We start from the raw sequence: 20,087 nt of genomic DNA on the forward strand, positions 1-20,087 counted from the left end.
AAAGCCAGCAGTTTTAAGGGTTCCGTCTTACTCGTCTTGCTGCTGCTGCTACGTCACTTCAGTTATGTCTGACTCTGCAATCCCATGGACTGTAGCCCACCAGGCTCCTCTGTCCATGGAATTCTCCAGGCAAGAATACTGGAGTGTGTTGCCATTTCCTCCTCCAGGAGATCTTCTCAGCCCAAGGTTCAAACCAAAATCCCCTCGCCCCAACCCCATCTCCTGCATTGACAGGCGGATTCTTTACCACTAGCGCCACCTAGGAAGGAGGACTGACTATTTAATAGTTACACTATTAGCCTAATCCTGAAAGATGATGCTGTGAAAGTGCTGCACTCAATATGCCAGCAAATTTAGGAAACTCAGCAGTGGCCACAGGACTGGAAAAGGTCAGTTTTCATTCCAATCCCAAAGAAAGGCAATGCCAAAGAATGCTCAAACTACCACACAATTGCACTCATCTCACATGCTAGTAAAGTAATGCTCAAAATTCTCCACGCCAGGCTTCAGCAATACGTGAACTGTGAACTTCCAGATGTTCAAGCTGGTTTTAGAAAAGGCAGAGATCAAATTGCCAACATCCGCTGGATCATGGAAAAAGCAAGAGAGTTCCAGAAAAACATCTATTTCTGCTTTATTGACTATGCCAAAGCCTTTGACTGTGTGGATCACAATAAACTGTGGAAAATTTTGAAAGAGATGGGAATACCAGACCACCTGACCTGCCTCTTGAGAAATCTGTATGCAGGTCAGGAAGCAACAGTTAGAACTGGACATGGAACAACAGACTGGTTCCAAATAGGAAAAGGAGTACGTCAAGACTGTATATTGTCACCCTGGTTATTTAACTTACATGCAGAGTACATCATGAGAAACGCTGGACTGGAAGAAACACAAGCTGGAATCAAGATTGCCAGGAGAAATATCCATAACCTCAGATATGCAGATGACACCACCCTTATGGCAGAAAGTGAAGAGGAACTCAAAAGCCTCTTGATGAAAGTGAAAGAGGAGAGTGAAAAAGTTGGCTTAAAGCTCAACATTCAGAAAATGAAGATCATGGCATCCGGTCCCATCACTTCATGGGAAATAGATGGGGAAACAGTGGAAACAGTGTCAGACTTTATTTTTCTGGGCTCCAAAATCACTGCAGATGGTGACTGCAGCCATGAAATTAAAAGACGCTTACTCCTTGGAAGGAAAGTTATGACCAACCTAGATAGCATATTGAAAAGCAGAGACATTACTTTGCCAACAAAGGTTCGTCTAGTCAAGGCTATGGTTTTTCCAGTGGTCATGTATGGATGTGAGAGTTGGACTGTGAAGAAGGCTGAGCGCCGAAGAACTGATGCCTTTGAACTGTGGTGTTGGAGAAGACTCTTGAGAGTCCCTTGGACTGCAAGGAGATCCAACCAGTCCATTTGAAGGAGATCAGCCCTGGGATTTCTTTGGAAGGAATGATGCTAAAGCTGAAACTCCAATACTTTGGCCACCTCATGCGAAGAGTTGACTCATTGGAAAAGACTCTGAAGCTGGGAGGGATTGGGGGCAGGAGGAGAAGGGGACGACAGAGGATGAGATGGCTGGATGGCATCACTGACTCTATGAACGTGAGTCACAGTGAACTCCGGGAGTTGGTGATGGACAGGGAGGCCTGGCGTGCTGCGATTCATGGGGTCACAAAGAGTCAGACATGACTGAGCGACTGAACTAACTGAACTGAACTGATTAGCCTAAAACGTGTATTTCCAACAACTATAGCATGAAACACAGTGTAGCTTATTTTCATAGGAAATGGAAAATTATGTCTAAGGAATAGTTTGATTTAGAATTCTGAGTCCACCCAAACCTTATGGAGTTGAAAGCTTTGAGATTAAACTGAAGGAAGATATTGAGATTTACATTTCTTTTTCACTTATTTCTATTATGGCAGTATTTGTTTGCTTTGGATTATTTAGTCACTGCTTTAATTCTTGTTGATACCATACAAGATATGTTTTTAATATTATGCTATGGTGAGTATGAAGATTTGAAGGTTTTATAGAGAGTAGAGGGATTATTATAGAGATATAAAATTTATTTTAAAATTTCATTTTGCCCTTGCAGAGCATTTTGCTTCAAAATTTAAAGCAGTTCACAAAAGGAGAAATACAAATGATTAATAAGCATATGACACAAGTTAAGCCATTCCAATAATGAAAGAAAAAGAAATTACAAATTAGATACTACGCTTTTGCTTCTCAAATTACAAAAGATTTATATAAGTGATGTTATCCAGGTTTGCCTGGGTCATAACATGGGTTGATGGTAGAAATGTAAACTGGTAGAATTTTTGGAAAAGTGATGTGGCTTTGTGCATCAGTACCCTTACAAGTATAGGCAGCCCTCTCCTTGCATGGTGCCATGTTTAACTGAAACTCATTCATATCAGAACCATGCAAAGTAAGGAGTGTCTTTATGGCTTTAGATATAATAATTCTGCCTCCATGAATCTATTTTGAGACAATAAACAGAGATGCCTAACAGATTAACATATATTTATGGGTCATTACTTATAATAAAATGAGAAATAATCCACATACTCAACAATAAGGAATTGGTTAAATAAATTATGGTGCTTCCATATAGTGGAACACTCCGCTTCCATAAAAATGATGTTTTCAAACAATAGTTAAAGACATTTGGAAACGCTTATGATATAATATTCAATAAAAAAGGAGAATGCAAAAATTACATGCAGAATGAGCTCAATTTTATGTGCATCTGTGCAGCCATGCTCCCAAGAATATACACACATGATTCTAGTTTAAATTGAACCAAAATGTTAAGAAGGCTCTTTCTGAGTGATGAGATTATGGATAATCTGTAATTTTTTTTAAGTTTTCTGTACTTCCCCCAATTTTGTTATAAAACTATTCATTCTTATTTTATATTTTAATACTTATAATAAATATATTTTATAGTACATTTTTTAAATCTGAAACTGTATAGAGTAAAAAGGTAAAGTGCCCAGTCTGTTTTCCTATACAAATGTCCAAACCATTTTCTATGCACTTGCATAATGATAAAAGCATTATCCAAATTAAAAATGACTTCATTGAAAATTAAGTTACTAAAACAACAGAATGGGAAAGACTAGAGATCTCTTCAAGAAAATCAGAGATACCAGTGGGGGAGGAGCCAAGATGGCAGAGGAGTAGGACAGGGAGAACACTTTCTCACCCACAAATTCATCAAAAGAGCATTTAAAAGCCGAGTAAATTCCACAAAACAACTTTTGAATGCCGGCAGAGGACATCAGGCACCCAGAAAAGCAACCCAAGTCTTCGAAAGGAGGTAGGAAAAAATATAAAAGACAAAAAAAGAGACAAAAGAGGGAGGGACGGAGTTCCGTCCCGGGAAGGGAGTCTTAAAAAGAGAGAAGTTTCCAAACATCAGGAAACCTTCTCACTGCTGAATCTGTGCCGAGCTTTGGAAGCACAGAGGGCAACATAACAGGGACAAAAAAATAAACAATTAGAACTCACAGATTGCGAGCCCTACGGTAACTCCCCCAGCGGAGAAGCAGCGCAGACGCCTGCACACGCCATTAGCAAGCGGGGGCTGCATCGCTTAGAGTAAGGACCTGGCCTGAATACCCTGAGCACTATCTGAGCAAAATAATCTGGGCTAGCAAACCAGACTGTGGGATATCTATCACGCGAAAAGTCAGCCCTAACCTAAGACACCTCCAGGCCCGCACAAGGAACAAAGGACTGAACAGAGATAGCCTGCTGCAGACCTTCCCCCTCCGGTGACATGCAGCCAGAGCCAGAAGGGGGCAATCGCAGCCCCAGAGAGACATTATCTATACAACTGTAAGCAGGCTTCTTTGCTAACTAAAACTTCTTGGGGGTCTGGATGGTCAACATCTCCCTGAGAAGGTGTGCCGGTTGTACACCTAGATAACCGAGCGGCAGGGAGGCGGTAAGTCGCAGCAATCGCGCTCACCAAACACCTCATCACCTGAGCTGCTCGGACCTGGGAAGGGCACAAAATGCAGGCCCAACCGAGTCTGTGCCTCTGAGGACTACCCGAGTGCCTGAACCTGAGTGGCTTGGACCTGGGAGGTGCAGGCAGCCCAGGGCCGACCACGGATGGTTCCCAGTGGAACAACCTAGAGTCTGAGCAGTGTGGGCAGGAAGGCTTCACGTGCCATGAGCGGGGGCAGACCCAGTGTGGCTGAGGCACTGTGAGCACACGCCAGTGTTACTTGTTTGCAGCATCCCTCCCTCCCTCCCCACAGCGCGACTGAACAAGTGAGCCTAAAAAGAAAAAAAAAAAAAAAAGTGTCCTCTACCGTCCCCTTTGTGTCAGGGCGGAAACCAGACACCGAAGAGTCCAGCAAACAGAAAAAGCTATAACAGAGGGAACCGCCTTGGAAGCTACAGGCAATAGATTAAAACCCTGTGGTTACTACCGACTACATAGGAAGGGGCCTATAGATCTTGAGAAATTAAAGTCGGACCAAGGAACTAGCCAAAAATGAGCTGAACCCATAATACTCACAACAAAACCAGAGAAAGTCCTTGATATATTTTTACTATATTTACAATCATCCTTTCTTTCTTTCTTTTTTAATTTTTAAAAAAATTTTTAAGTCCTCTATTATTCCTTTAATTTTCACTTCTATAACCTATTACTTTGCAAAAAAAAAAAAAAGACCCTATTTTTTTTTCTTTTCTTCAGCAAACTTCATATATATATTTTTAATAATTTTTTGACCCTTTTTTCCCCCCTTCTTCTTTTCTTTAACATTGTATTTTTGAAATTCCAAACTCTACTCTAGATTTCTAATTTTAGCTTTTTGGTATCTGTTATCAATTTTGTACCTATAGTTTTTTTATAATTTCTGTGACTTTTTTTTTTTTTTCTGTTTCTTTCTCTTCTTCTTTTATATAACATTGTATATCTGAAATTCCAAACTCTACTCTAGATTTTTAATTTATGCTTTTTGGTATTTGATATCAATTTTGTACCTGTATTTTCTTTATAATTTTTGTGACATTGTTTGTTTTTGTTTATGTTTTTGTTTTCTGTCTGTCTTTTTCTTCTTCTTTTTTTAACATTGTATTTTTGAAATTCCAAACTCTACTCTAGATTTTTAACTTTTGCTTTTTGGTATTAGTTATCAATTTTGTACCTATATTTTCTTTATAATTTTTGCGACCTTGTTTGTTTTTCTTCGTTTTTTCTCTCTTTTCCTTCTTCTTTTCTTTAACATCATATTTTTAAAATTCCAAACTCTACTCTAGATTTTTAATTTTTGCTTTTATGTATTTGTTACCAATTTTGTACCTTTAAGAACCCAATCTTCAGTACCCATTTTTCACTAGGGAATGAGATTACTGGTTTAACTGCTCTCTCTTCTTTTGGACTCTCCTTATTCTCCACCAGGTCGCCTGTGTCTCCTCCCTAACCCCTCTCTACTCTACTCAACTCTGTGAATTTCTGTGTGTTCCAGACCATGGAGAACACATAGGGAACTGATTACTGGCTGGATCTGTCTCCCTCCTTTTCATTCTCCCCTTTTATCCTTCTGGCCACCTCTATCTCCTTCCTCCGTCTTCTCTTCTCTGTATAACTCTGTGAACATCTATGAGCGGTCCAGTTGTGGAGTGCACATAAGGAAGTGATTATTGGCTAGTCCACTCACTCCACTATTGATTCCACCTCATCTCATTCGGGTCACCTCTAACTCCCTCCTCCCTCTTCTCTTCTCCATGTAACGCTGTGAACCTCTCTGGGTGACCCTCACAGTAGAGAAACTGTTCATCTTTAACGTAGATGTTTTATCAATGGTGCTGTATAGAAGGAGAAGTTTTGAAACTACTGTAAAAATAAGACCAATAACTGGAAGCAGGAGGCTTAAGTCCTAACCCTGACTCCAGGGAACTCCTGACTTCAAGGAACATTAATTGACAGGAGCTCATCAAACGCCTCCATACCGACACTGAAACCAAGCACCACACAAAGGCCAACAAGTTCCAGGGCAAGACATACCAAGCAAATTCTCCAGCAACAAAGGAACACAGCCCTGAGCTTCAAGATACAGGCTGCCCAAAGTCGCCCCAAAAATATAGACATCTCATAACTCATTACTGGACACTTCATTGCACTCCAGAGAGAAGAAATACAGCTCCACCCACCAGAACACCGACACAAGCTTCCCTAACCAGGAAACCTTGACAAGCCACCTGTACAAACCCACACACAGCGAGGAAACGCCACAATAAAGAGAACTCCACAAACTGCCAGAATACAGAAAGGACACCCCAAAATCAGCACTTTAAACAAGATGAAGAGACAGAGGAATACCCAACAGGTAAAGGAACAGGATAAATGACCACCAAACCAAACAAAAGAGGAAGAGATAGGGAATCTACCTGATAAAGAATTCCGAATAAGGATAGTGAAATTGATCCAAAATCTTGAAATCAAAATGGAATCACAGATAAATAGCCTGGAGACAAGGATTGAGAAGATGCAAGAAAGGTTTAACAAGGACCTAGAAGAAATAAAAAAGAGTCAATATATAATGAATAATGCAATAAATGAAATTAAAAACACTCTGGAGGCAACAAATAGAATAACAGAGGCAGAAGATAGGATTAGTGAATTAGAAGATAGAATGGCAGAAATAAATGAATCAGAGAGGATAAAAGAAAAACGAATTAAAAGAAATGAGGACAATCTCAGAGACCTCCAGGACAATATTAAACGCTACAACATTCGAATCCTAGGGGTCCAGAAGAAGAAGACAAAAAGAAAGACCATGAGAAAATACTTGAGGAGATAATAGTGGAAAACTTCCCTAAAATGGGGAAGGAAATAATCACCCAAGTCCAAGAAACCCAGAGAGTCCCAAACAGGATAAACCCAAGGCGAAACACCCCAAGACACATTAACATAATTAATCAAATTAACAAAGATCAAACACAAAGAACAAATATTAAAAGTAGCAAGGGAAAAACAACAAATAACACACAAGGGAATTCCCATAAGGATAACAGCTGATCTTTCAGTAGAAACTATTCAAGCCAGGAGGGAATGGCAAGACATACTTAAAATGATGAAAGAAAATAACCTACAGCCCAGATTATTGTACCCAGCAAGGATCTCATTCAAGTATGAAGGAGAAATCAAAAGCTTTTCAGACAAGCAAAAGCTGAGAGAATTCTGCACCACCAAACCAGCTCTCCAACAAATACTAAAGGATATTCTCTAGACAGGAAACACAAAAACGGTGTATAAATTCGAACCCAAAACAATAAAGTAAATGGCAACGGGATCATACTTATCAGTAATTACCTTAAACGTAAATGGGTTGAATGCCCCGACCAAAAGACAAAGACTGGCTGAATGGATACAAAAACAAGACCCCTACATATGTTGTTTACAAGAGACCCACCTCAAAACAGGGGACACATACAGACAAAGTGAAGGGCTGGAAAAAGATTTTCCATGCAAATAGGGACCACAAGAAAGCAGGAGTAGCAATTCTCATATCAGATAAAATAGACTTTAAAACAAAGGCTGTGAAAAGAGACAAAGATGGTCACTACATAATGATCAAAGGATCAATCCAAGAAGAAGATATAACAATTATATATGCACCCAACACGGGCGCACCACAGTATGTAAGACAAATGCTAACAAGTATGAAAGGAGAAATTAACAATAACACAATAATAGTGGGAGACTTTAATACCCCACTCACACCTATGGATAGATCAACTAAACAGAAAATTAACAAGGAAACACAAACGTTAAACAATACAATAGACCAGTTAGACCTAATTGATATCTATAGGACATTTCATCCCAAAACAATGAATTTCACCTTTTTCTCAGGCACACATGGAACCTTCTCCAGGATAGATCACATCCTGGGCCATAAATCTAGCCTTGGTAAATTCAAAAAAACAAATCATTCCAAGCATCTTTTCTGACCACAATGCAGTAAGATTAGATCTCAATTACAGGAGAAAAACTATTAAAAATTCCAACATATGGAGGCTGATCAACACGCTGCTGAATAACCAACAAATCACAGAAGAAATCAAAAAAGAAACCAAAATTTTCATAGAAACGAATGAAAATGAAGACACAACAACCCAAAACCTGTGGGACACTGTAAAAGCAGTCCTAAGGGGAAAGTTCATAGCAATACAGGCATACCTCAAGAAACAAGAAAAAAGTCAAATAAATCACCTAACTCTACACCTAAAGCAACTAGAAAAGGAAGAAATGAAGAACCCTAGGGTTAGTAGAAGGAAAGAAATCTTAAAATTAGAGCAGAAATAAATGCAAAAGAAACAGAAGAGACCATACCAAAAATCAACAAAGCCAAAAGCTGGTTCTTTGAAAGGATAAATAAAATTGACAAACCATTAGCCAGACTCATCAAGAAACAAAGGGAGAAAAATCAAATCAATAAAATTAGAAACGAAAATGGAGAGACCACAAAAGGCAACACAGAAATACAAAGGATCATAAGAGACTACTATCAACAATTATATGCCCAAAAAATGGACAACGTGGAACAAATGGACAAATTCTTAGAAAAGTACAACTTTCCAAAACTCGACCAGGAAGAAATAGAAAATCTTAACAGACCCATCACAAGCACGGAAATTGAAACTGTAATCAAAAATCTTCCAGCAAACAAAAGCCCAGGTCCAGACGGCTTCACAGCTGAATTCTACCAAAAATTTAGAGAAGAGCTAACACCTATCCTGCTCAAACTCTTCCAGAAAATTGCAGAGGAAGGTAAACTTCCAAACTCATTCTATGAGGCCACCATCACCCTAATACCAAAACCTGACAAAGATCCCACAAAAAAAGAAAACTACAGGCCAGTATCACTGATGAACATAGATGCAAAAATCCTTAACAAAATTCCAGCAATCAGAATCCAACAACACATTAAAAAGATCATACACCATGACCAAGTGGGCTTTATCCCAGGGATGCAAGGATTCTTCAATATCTGCAAATCAATCAATGTAATACACCACATTAACAAATTGAAAAATGAAAACTGTACGATTATCTCAATAGATGCAGAGAAAGCCTTTGACAAAATTCAACATCCATTTATGATAAAAACTCTCCAGAAAGCAGGAATAGAAGGAACATACCTCAACATAATAAAAGCTATATATGACAAACCCACAGCAAACATTATCCTCAATGCTGAAAAATTGAAAGCATTCCCTCTAAAGTCAGAAACAAGACAAGGGTGCCCATTTTCACCATTACTATTCAACATAGTTTTGGACGTTTTGGCCACAGCAATCAGAGCAGAAAAAGAAATAAAAGGAATCCAAATTGGGAAAGAAGAAGTAAAACTCTCACTGTTTGCAGATGACATGATCCTCTACATAGAAAACCCTATAGAGTCCACCAGAAAATTACTAGAACTAATCAATGATTATAGTAAAGTTGCAGGATATAAAATCAACACACAGAAATCCCTTGCATTCCTATACACTAATAATGAGAAAACAGAAAGAAAAATTAAGGAAACAATTCCATTCACCATTACAACGGAAAGAATAAAATACTTAGGAATATATCTACCTAGAGAAACTAAAGACCTATACATAGAAAACTATAAAACACTGATGAAAGACATCAAAGAGGACACTAATAGATGGAGAAATATACCATGTTCATGGATTGGAAGAATCAATATAGTGAAAATGAGTATACTACCCAAAGCAATTTATAGATTCAATGCAATCCCTATCAAGCTACCAACGGTATTCTTCACAGAGCTAGAACAAATAATTTCACAATTTGTATGGAAATACAAAAAACCTCGAATAGCCAAAGCGATCTTGAGAAAGAAGAATGGAACTGGAGGAATCAACCTACCTGACTTCAGGCTCTACTACAAAGCCACAGTTATCAAGACAGTATGGTACTGGCACAAAGACAGAAATATAGATCAATGGAACAAAATAGAAAGCCCAGAGATAAATCCACGCACATATGGACACCTTATCTTTGACAAAGGAGGCAAGAATATACAATGGATTAAAGACAATCTCTTTAACAAGTGGTGCTGGGAAATCTGGTCACCCACTTGTAAAAGAAGGAAACTAGAACACTTTCTAACACCATACACAAAAATAAACTCAAAATGGATTAAAGATCTCAACATAAGACCAGAAACTATAAAACGCCTAGAGGAGAACATAGGCAAAACACTCTCTGACATACATCACAGCAGGATCCTCTATGACCCACCTCCCAGAATATTGGAAATAAAAGCAAAAATAAACAAATGGGTCCTAATTAAACTTAAAAGCTTCTGCACATCAAAGGAAACTATTAGCAAGGTGAAAAGGCAGCCTTCAGAATGGGAGAAAATAATACCAAATGAAGCAACTGACAAACAACTAATCTCAAAAATATACAAGCAACTCCTACAGCTCAATTCCAGAAAAATAAATGACCCAATCAAAATATGGGCCAAAGAACTAAATAGACATTTCTCCAAAGAAGACATACAGATGGCTAACAAACACATGAAAAGATGTTCAACATCACTCATTATCAGAGAAATGCAAATGAAAACCACTATGAGGTACCATTTCACACCAGTCAGAATGGCTGCGATCCAAAAGTCTACAAGCAATAAATGCTGGAGAGGGTGTGGAGAAAAGGGAACCCTCTTATACTGTTGGTGGGAATGCAAACTAGTATAGCCACTATGGAGAACAGTGTGGAGATTCCTTAAAAAACTGGAAACAGAACTGCCTTATGATCCAGCAATCCCACTGCTGGGCATACACACTGAGGAAACCAGAAGGGAAAGAGACACGTGTACCCCAATGTTCATCGCAGCACTGTTTATAATAGCCAGGACATGGAAGCAACCTAGATGTCCATCAGCAGATGAATGGATAAGAAAGCAGTGGTACATATACACAATGGAGTATTACTCAGCCATTAAAAAGAATACATTTGAATCAGTTCTAATGAGGTGGATGAAACTGGAGCCTATTATACAGAGTGAAGTAAGCCAGAAAGAAAAACACCAATACAGTATACTAACGCATATATATGGAATTTAGAAAGATGCTAACAATAACCCTGTGTATGAGACAGCGAAAGAGACACTGATGTATAGAACAGTCTTATGGACTCTGTTGCAGAGGGAGAGAGTGGGAAGATTTGGGAGAATGGCATTGAAACATGTATAATATCATGTATGAAACAAGTTGCCAGTCCAGGTTCGATGCAGGATACTGGATGCTTGGGGCTAGTGCACTGGGACGACCCAGAGGGATGTTATGTGGAGGGAGGAGGGTTCAGGATGGGGAACACATGTATACCTGTGGCGGATTCATTCTGATATTTGGCAAAACTAATACAATTTGTAAAGTTTAAAAATAAAATAAAATAAAAAAAAAAAAGAAAGTAAGAGGAAAAAAGAAAAAGAAAATCAGAGATACCAAAGGAACATTTCATGCAAAGATGGGCTCAATAAAGAACAGAAATGGTATGCACCTAACAGAAGCAGAAGATATTAAGAAGAGATGGCAAGAATACACAGAAGAACTATACAAAAAAGATCTTCACGACCCAGATAATCACGATGGTGTGATCACTAACCTAGAGCCAGACATCCTGGAATGTGAAGTCAAGTGGGCCTTAGAAAGCATCACTACGAACAAAGCTAGTGGAAGTGATAGAATTTCAGTTGAGCTATTCAAAATCCTGAAAGATGATTCTGTGAAAGTGCTGCACTCAATATGCCAGCAAATTTGGAAGACTCTGCAGTGGCCACAGGACTAGAAAAGGTCAGTTTTCATTCCAATCCCAAAGAAAGGCAATGCCAAAGAATGCTCAAACTACCACACAATTGCACTCATCTCACATGCTAGTAAAGTAATGCTCAAAATTCTCCACGCCAGGCTTCAGCAATATGTGAACCGTGAACCTCCTGATGTCCAAGCTGGTTTTAGAAAAGGCAGAGGAATCAGAGATCAAATTGCCAACATCCGCTGGATCATGGAAAAAGTAAGAGAGTTCTAGAAAAACATCTATTTCTGCTTTATTGACTATGTCAAAGCCTTTGACTGTTGGATCACAATAAACTGTGGAAAATTCTGAAAGAGATGGGAATACCAGACCACCTGATCTGCCTCTTGAGAAATTTGTATGCAGGTCAGGAAACAACAGTTAGAACTGGACATGGAACAACAGACTGGTTCCAAATAGGAAAAGGAGTACGTCAAGGCTGTATATTGTAACTCTGGTTATTTAACTTATATGCAGAGTACATCATGAGAAACGCTGGACTGGAAGAAACACAAGCTGGAATCAAGATTGCCAGGAGAAATCTCAATAACCTCAGATATGCAGATGACACCACCCTTATGGCAGAAAGTGAAGAGGAACTCAAAAGCCTCTTGATGAAAGTGAAAGAGGAGAGTGAAAAAGTTGGCTTAAAGCTCAACATTCAGAAAACGAAGATCATGGCATCCGGTCCCATCACTTCATGGGAAATAGATGGGGAAACAGTGGAAACAGTGTCAGACTTTATTTTTCTGGGCTCCAAAATCACTGCAGATGGTGACTGCAGCCATGAAATTAAAAGATGCTTACTCCTTGGAAGGAAAGTTATGACCAACCTAGATAACATATTGAAAGGTTGTTGTTGAATCACGCGAATACACCAGGATTTTTGGCCCCCGGAGGAGAAGAATTCAATCCGGGGCCAGAGACGAGGCTTGATCGCTCGGAGCTTTTGTGTAATAAAGTTTTATTAAAGTATAAAGAAGATAGAGAAAGCTTCTGACATAGGCATCAGAAGGGGGCAGAAAGAGTACCCCCCTGCTAGTGTTTAGCTGGATGTTATATAGTCACTAGCAGTCTGTTAATGAAAGAAAGGAATGTCTTAAAATTCAGAATGGCACCAGGCCCCTCACCCATAAGATGCATTTTGGGATAAATGGTTTATCCTGGGCCATAAAATGATTAACTTGAATCTTGAAGAAGGGCAGACCACCATACAAATAGTTTCATTTACATAGATTAGGGGAACAATATCCATACTGGTTTGTCAAGTAGGTTCTGGGCCAAGAGGCGGAACCGACTTGGAGACAGAGTTTTGGGGTAAAGGCATAGTACATTAGCATAGCTTAAGACAAACATTTCCATAAGAAAAAGGCATTGGTTATCTCTAGACTGGAGAATAGCTAACTTCAGGCGAAGCCGGGTGTCATTATGGCAACACAGTATTTTAAGAGAAACCTCTTTTTAAATTTGTATAGAGAAGGAAAAAATATTGCTAGTTTGTTTCCTCCTGCCGCTTAAGAGAGATAAAAATGTCTGACACTTGCAGGCTATTTCCTCCATTTGGAGACCCCTGGCCTTCCTGCCTGTTACCCTCTCATTCCCCCCTTTTCTTTTAGGAGAATTATGTTGCCTAGGGAAAAGGGGCGTCGTTCTCATTCCATAACTACTTCTGAGCTGACAAGGGGCGTTGTCCCTAAATTGGTGAGGCAACATATTCTCCTAATCTTCATATTGAGGATATCTGATCCAGGGGCCCCAAATAGTAGCTGGAGGTAGCTACAGTAGTAGCAGGAGTTTGAGCAACCATTTGTAACTTAAAAGCTTTCATGCGGCTAGAAACAAATCCAGTTATACAATTACAGATGCAGGGAGCAAACAGCAAGAACAAAACAACCAGAATTATCGTAATTAAGATAGTTGTCCACCATGGGGAATTAGTTAACGTTTTCCAAAGTGAAGCAATTGAGGCTTCAGGAGTGTCCATGGCCCTAATCATCTTGTTCATGTGGTTAGTAAAATGAGTAACATTCGTACTCATATCAGGTATATATGTACAGCATTGGGTATGAATAATGGCACAAGTTCCTCCTTGTGCAGCTGTCAGAATGTCTAGAGCCAATCTGTTTTGTAAAACCACCTTTTTAATTTGTGCTTGTTCAGCATTAAGAGCTGAAATAGCCTTTTGAGAATCTTGTAATGCCTGTTGAGTAAAATTAGTCAAAGCATCTACTCGTAACATAACATCTGTAGTTCTCAAAGAGGGAACAAACGCTGCAGCCAAATAATCATACCAATAAAATACAGACCTTGCCCACCGAGTTCTAAGGTGGGGTAAATTAGCAGGCTTTTCTGGAAGCTCTGAAAATATAAAGCCATGAGTAAAGGCTAGACCCAGGGTGCATCTCCCTATCCAACCAGGGGGAAGCCATGCCCATAGGTAAGAGCCACATATCCAATAAGTTCCGTTTGGAGCAAGCCAGCGCGACTGAGATATCCAGTCCCAATTCGTGCCTGGCCAGACAAAGGGAGAACCTGAACTGGGATTGGAAAACACGGGAATGATTACATTGCATGTTTCCCGAGACAAATATCTCATTTGTTTCCAATCATTGTAATTAAGTTGTTGGCTAACTTTTGGGGACGGCTCTGTTTGTTCCCAGCATATAGAGGCAGTAGATATTAAACGTCCTTTTTCAGGAGTTAGCCATGTAACCTCATCCCATATTTGATAAACGTCAGGTAAAAAGCCATTAGATCTAGACCTATTTACCTTATATGTAGCAAAATAGTCATTGAACCGAGACAACGTATAATCAAAATTAAAAGTCACATTATGTCCATAGTTAGAGTACAAAGTGTTGCACCAGTCCATTTTAGGGTTGGTAGATGTCATCAGATGACGAAGAGGCATCGCATGTGATTGTTGTCGAAGGTATTCACAGACTTGGAGAAAGTCTTTTTCTTGAAGTGGGGATGTCCACCACGGGAAGCCTTCCACTGACGAAGAGGGGAGCGCTCCGCAGACCCAGCAGTTAGACCGATTGTGGAATGCAGCATAGGAGTGAGCCCAGGACAGGAAGACATTGTCTTGAGGATCCAACGGCAGACTCAGGATATTTGGAGTCAGCAGAAGTAAGCTCACATAGGTTATCAGGCCCATCTAAAAGGTACAAAGTCAGAGCATAGAAAGTAAAGACATAAAATGAAGTCACTTAATTTTGGTCAGGGTGCCACCTCTTAACTCGAGTATGATGTACCCACGAATCAATTCTTGGCACTTTGACAGCTGTGGGAGAGGAAAGAATAACCTGGTAAGGACCTTCCCAGAGAGGCTCGAGGGATGGCCCCCCAGATCCCACTGTTTTTATGAGGACCTCGGTTCCTGGCTCAAATAGAGGCCTGCTTGACTCGGAGGCTGGGTCAGGAGTCTTCTCCCGGAGCTCTGTTAACGTCTGTTGAAAAGCTGAGAGCTGAGTTACATAATTAGTTAATTCCAAGGCTTCAGGGTCTATAACAATGTCTGTGCGTAAGAAAGGCCTTCCATAAATACATTTAAAGGGGGACAGTCCCTCTTTTTTTGGAGTAGTTCGAGCCCTCATTAAAGCTATGGGTAGGACTTTAATCCATTTGTCCTGTGTCTCTTGAGTTAATTTGCGCAGATGCCTTTTGATAATGTCATTAGCTTTTTCAACTTTTCCGGAGGATTGGGGTCTCCAGGAACAGTGTAAGTGATATTCTATTCTTAGAGCTTTAGATACCCCCTGAGTTACAGCAGCTTTAAAGGCGGAGCCATTGTCACTCTGAAGGCTCCGTGGCAGCCCAAACCTGGGGATAATTTCATGAATTAAAATCTTTATAACCTCTTTAGCCTGTTCACTACGACAGGGAAAAGCCTCAATCCATCCAGTAAAGGTATCTACCCAAACTTGTAAGCAAGAATATCCATTAGCTTTTGGCATATGAGTAAAATCAATTTCCCAATCTTCTCCAGGATACTTCCCACTTCGTTGTAATCCAGATTTTGCTAGCTTTTCAGTCTTTGGGTTATTTTTTTTGACAAATCTCACACCTTTTGATAATATTCTTTAAAGTTTTCATTACATTTTTACCTTCAAACAAACGAGAAACCATTTGGTAAGTACTCTCAGCACCCAAATGAAAACTCTGATGTAAACCCTTAAGAATTTTCCACTGAGCATTTTCAGGAATTATTAATCGTCCATCTTCGGACTGTAACCATCTTTTATCAGTAATCTTTGCTCCTCGTTTCTCATATCTTTCTAATTCTTCCTCAGTATATTGTGGTCTTTCCTGTTCCACAGGACCTGTCCAGATCAAAGGCGTCTGTAGTGAAGGGGTTTCGTAAAGTGCCGCTTTTCTGGCTTGACAGTCAGCCAGATGATTACCTTCGGCTATTTTACTCCCATCCCTGCTGTGCCCTTTGCAGTGCATAACAGCTACTTCTTTAGGACAATATATAGCAGTTAAAAGTCTCTCGATCTCTCTGAAATGCTTAATAGGTTCTCCTGTTGCTGTTTTAAAGTGTCTCTCTTTCCATATTGCAGCATGAGCATGTAAAGTCAAATAAGCATACTTAGAATCTGTATAGATATTTACCCGCTGCCCTTTGCTTAACTCTAGAGCTCGGGTCAGGGCCACAAGCTCCGCTAACTGAGCACTAGTTTCCTGGGGGAGAGATTTTGCTTCTAAAACCTGTTCAGCAGTCACCACGGCGTAACCTGCTTTACGCTTTCCATCCTGAACAAAAGAACTGCCATCTGTAAATATTTCCATGTCAGGATTGTCTAATGGGGTATCTTTTAGATCCTCCCGAGCTGCATAGTTTAAAGTTAGGAGTTGAGAACAATCGTGATCAGGTGTTTCATTTTCCTTCTCAGGAAGGAAAGTGGCAGGATTTAAATTTCCACAAACTTTAAGCTTAGTTACTGGTCCTTCTAACAACAATGACTGATACTTAAGAAGCCTACTGTCTGTCATCCAAATATTAACCTTAGAATTTAAGATTCCACTCACATCATGAGAAGTCAGTACAGTAAGGTTTCGTCCATTAATTATTTTTAAAGCTTCAGGTGCTAATAAAGCCGTTGCCCCAATTACTCTTAGGCAGTGGGGCCACCCACATGCAACTACATCTAATTCTCTGCTTAGATAAGCAATAGGTTGTTGGTGAGGCCCTCGGGGTTGTGTCAAAACTCCCAATGCCACACCTTTTCTTTCAGTGACAAACAAATTAAATTCTGACCCTGTGGGCAAGCTCAGAGCTGGAGCTTGCAGGAGAGCAGTCTGAAGAACCTTAAAAGCCTTTTGAGTTTCTGGAGACCAAACCAGTTTGTCAGTTTGGGCCTGCTGAGTTTCAGCTATAAGTTTATATAAAGGCCGGGCAAGTTCCCCATAACCCGGAATCCAAATGCGACAGTAACCTGTGATTCCCAAAAATCTTCTCAATTGTCTTAAAGTCATAGGTAGGGGGTGATTTAGTATGGGTTTAATTCTCTCAGGGCCTATGGCCCTAGTCCCTTCTGATATGATTAGGCCCAGATATCTAACCGATTGTTGACAAAGCTGAGCCTTTTCTCTTGATGCCTTGTAACCACAGCCTGCCAGAAAGTTTAAGAAATCTTCTGAGGCTCGCGAACAAGCTTCCTCTGTCTCAGCACAGAGCAAAATATCATCTACATATTGTAACACCACTGCTTCAGAGCTGTTAAAGTTTTGTAAATCCCGTGACAAACTTTGTCCAAATAAGTGAGGACTGTCACGAAATCCCTGGGGCAAAACTGTCCAGGTTAACTGAGAAGCTGGCTGCGTAGGGTCTTCAAAGGCAAATAGGAATTGACTTTCTTCCGCCAAAGGCACTGAATAGAAGGCATCCTTTAAATCAATTACTGAGAAATATTTGGCCCGTTCAGGAATTTCAGACAATAGAGTATAAGGATTAGGCACCACGGGGTGTAAAGGAACTACAGCCTCATTTATTATTCGTAAATCTTGAACTAGTCTCCATTTACCATTTGATTTCTTTATACCCAAAATAGGAGTGTTGCAAGGACTGTTACAGGGAATTAATAGTCCCTGTTCTTTTAAATTTTCGATGATGGGTTTTAACCCTTCCTTAACTTCAGGTTTCAGTGGATACTGCTTCTTATGTGGAAATACGTGTGGGTCTTTGAGCTTAACAACTACCGGAATAGCATTTTGTGCTCGACCCACAGATTTTCCATCAGCCCATACTCTAGGATTTACATTTTGTTCAACTAAAGGGAGAGAAAGGGAGGGCTCTATATTCATGAAAACAGAGGCATGGACCTTGCTCAGTATATCTCTTCCCAAAAGGGGTGAGGGAGATTCTGGCACAATCAGAAACTCGTGTGAAAACAGCACAGAATCCCAGTTGCAAGATAAAGAATAACTGAAATAATACCTTTTGGCTCGTCCAGACAGTCCCATTACGGAAGCGGATAGGGAAGAAAGTGGGCCAGGGGCTTCAGTAAGCACAGAATAAGTTGCCCCAGTATCTAAAAGGAAATCGACGGATTGGCCCCCCACAACTATTAATACCCGGGGTTCCTCAGGTGTAATTAGGACGGGAGCTTGTGTGGGGACCCCCGGGCACCTTCAGTCCTGATTGTCTTGAGAGTCTGACCCCGGAGACCTACGCCTCTGGGGGCAGTCTCTCTTCCAGTGTGGTCCTTTGCAGACCGGACATGGAGCCGGGGGCGGCTTAGATGCCTGAGGGCAATCCCGCTTGAGGTGCCCCTCCTTTCCACAGCAGTAGCAAGCCCATCCCTTTTCACCTGGGCCCCTCTGGGCATTTTTCTCAGGCTGTTTAAGAACGTTTTTCATAGCCATGGCAAAGGCTTCCGCCTTTTTCTTTGTCTTTTTTTGCCTTTTTTTCTTTTCCTCATATTCCCTACCATAATAGACTGTCTGAGCCAGTTGTAACAGAGTATCTAAAGACTGATTTTGTCCATACGCCTGTTTTAATAGCTTACGGCGGATATCTGGAGCCGACTGAGTGAGAAATCTATCCTTTAAGATCACTTTTCCCTCTTCACTTTCGGGATCAATCTCAGTGAATCTGCGAAGGCCTTCTCTCAGTCTATCTAGGAATTTACCAGGAGCTTCTTTCTCTTCCTGTTCTATATCTGCCAATTTGCCATAGTTTAAAGGCTTAGAACGCGCCTGCCTAAGTCCTTCAAGAATACATCTAACAAAATGACTCTGATCCCATCTTCTTTTAGCTGTGTTGTAGTCCCAGTCTGGTTCTATAGTTGGGACCGCCTGATTCCCAGTGGGGAGGGCCGCTATCTCGTTTTCTCTCTTCCCTACTGATTCATTACCAAGCCACTCATCTCCATAAGCAACCGCTTTTCCCAAAACTCGAGTCCTTGACTCAGGAGTCAGCGTTTGTCCCAAGATATACATCACATCCTTCCAAGTGAGGTCATAAAGCAGAGTAACACCTTTAAAAGCTCTGATATATTTTTCTGGGTCCTCTAAATAGTCTCCCAGATCCTCCTTGATTCTTTGTATTTCTTGATAAGAAAAAGGCTTATTAACTCTCACAGACTGATTATTTCTCCCGGTGGGTGTTTCATAAAGAGGCAACAGCTTGTGTGGCTGTTCCTCAGTCTCTCTGGCTGCTCTGCGCATATGATCCCAGGGATAGATTGGAGAAACCTGTTTTTCTTCTTCTCTTTGTCTCCTGTCCTCCATCTCATCGTTTACTTCGATGGTCTGAGTTTCTACTGAAACCAGAGTAGTCTGAGGTCGTACTGAGACAGGAGTTGTTTGGACCTCCATGTGGGCAGTTTGAATCCCAGTTTGGAGTCCCAGGTACGGGGGCAAAGGAAGAGGATAGGGAGGAGCTGAAGATTTCACACCCAAATCTATACCCTTAGGACATAAGTCTGGCATATTTCGCAGAGAGAAAAAGGGCAACACATATGCTACTTCTACCCATTTCCCTTGTTCCTTACAGAACCGGTCTAATTGTAGAACAGTATTATACTTAAGAGACCCTCCAACTGGCCACCGTTCGCCGTCCTCCAACGGATACCGTGGCCATGCAGTATCACATAGGAAGACCAGGTGTGTCTTCTTTAAGCCCTGGGGATCAAATCTATCCCAGTTTTTCAGGATACAGTTCAAAGGAGTGAGGCTGGAATTGTTAGCTCCCATCTGTAAGAGAGAAAAAAAGCGACCAGCGC

The 20,087-nt window shown here is 40.5% G+C and overlaps 1 protein-coding gene across 1 annotated transcript in view; it reads right to left on the reverse strand.

Moving 5' to 3' along the window:
- Positions 1 to 18,342, reverse strand: part of DLEU7 (deleted in lymphocytic leukemia 7) — a 51,413-nt gene extending 33,071 nt beyond the window's left edge. The window contains 2 exon segments of the mRNA XM_059892318.1: positions 14,423 to 15,016; positions 16,474 to 18,342. Coding sequence (XP_059748301.1) covers positions 14,423 to 15,016; positions 16,474 to 18,324 — 2,445 coding nt within the window. The 5' untranslated portion in view covers positions 18,325 to 18,342.
- Between the last annotated feature and the right edge of the window lie 1,745 nt (positions 18,343 to 20,087).

Source organism: Bos taurus, chromosome 12, assembly GCF_002263795.3.
Source record: "Bos taurus isolate L1 Dominette 01449 registration number 42190680 breed Hereford chromosome 12, ARS-UCD2.0, whole genome shotgun sequence".
NCBI classification, from domain to species: domain Eukaryota; kingdom Metazoa; phylum Chordata; class Mammalia; order Artiodactyla; family Bovidae; genus Bos; species Bos taurus.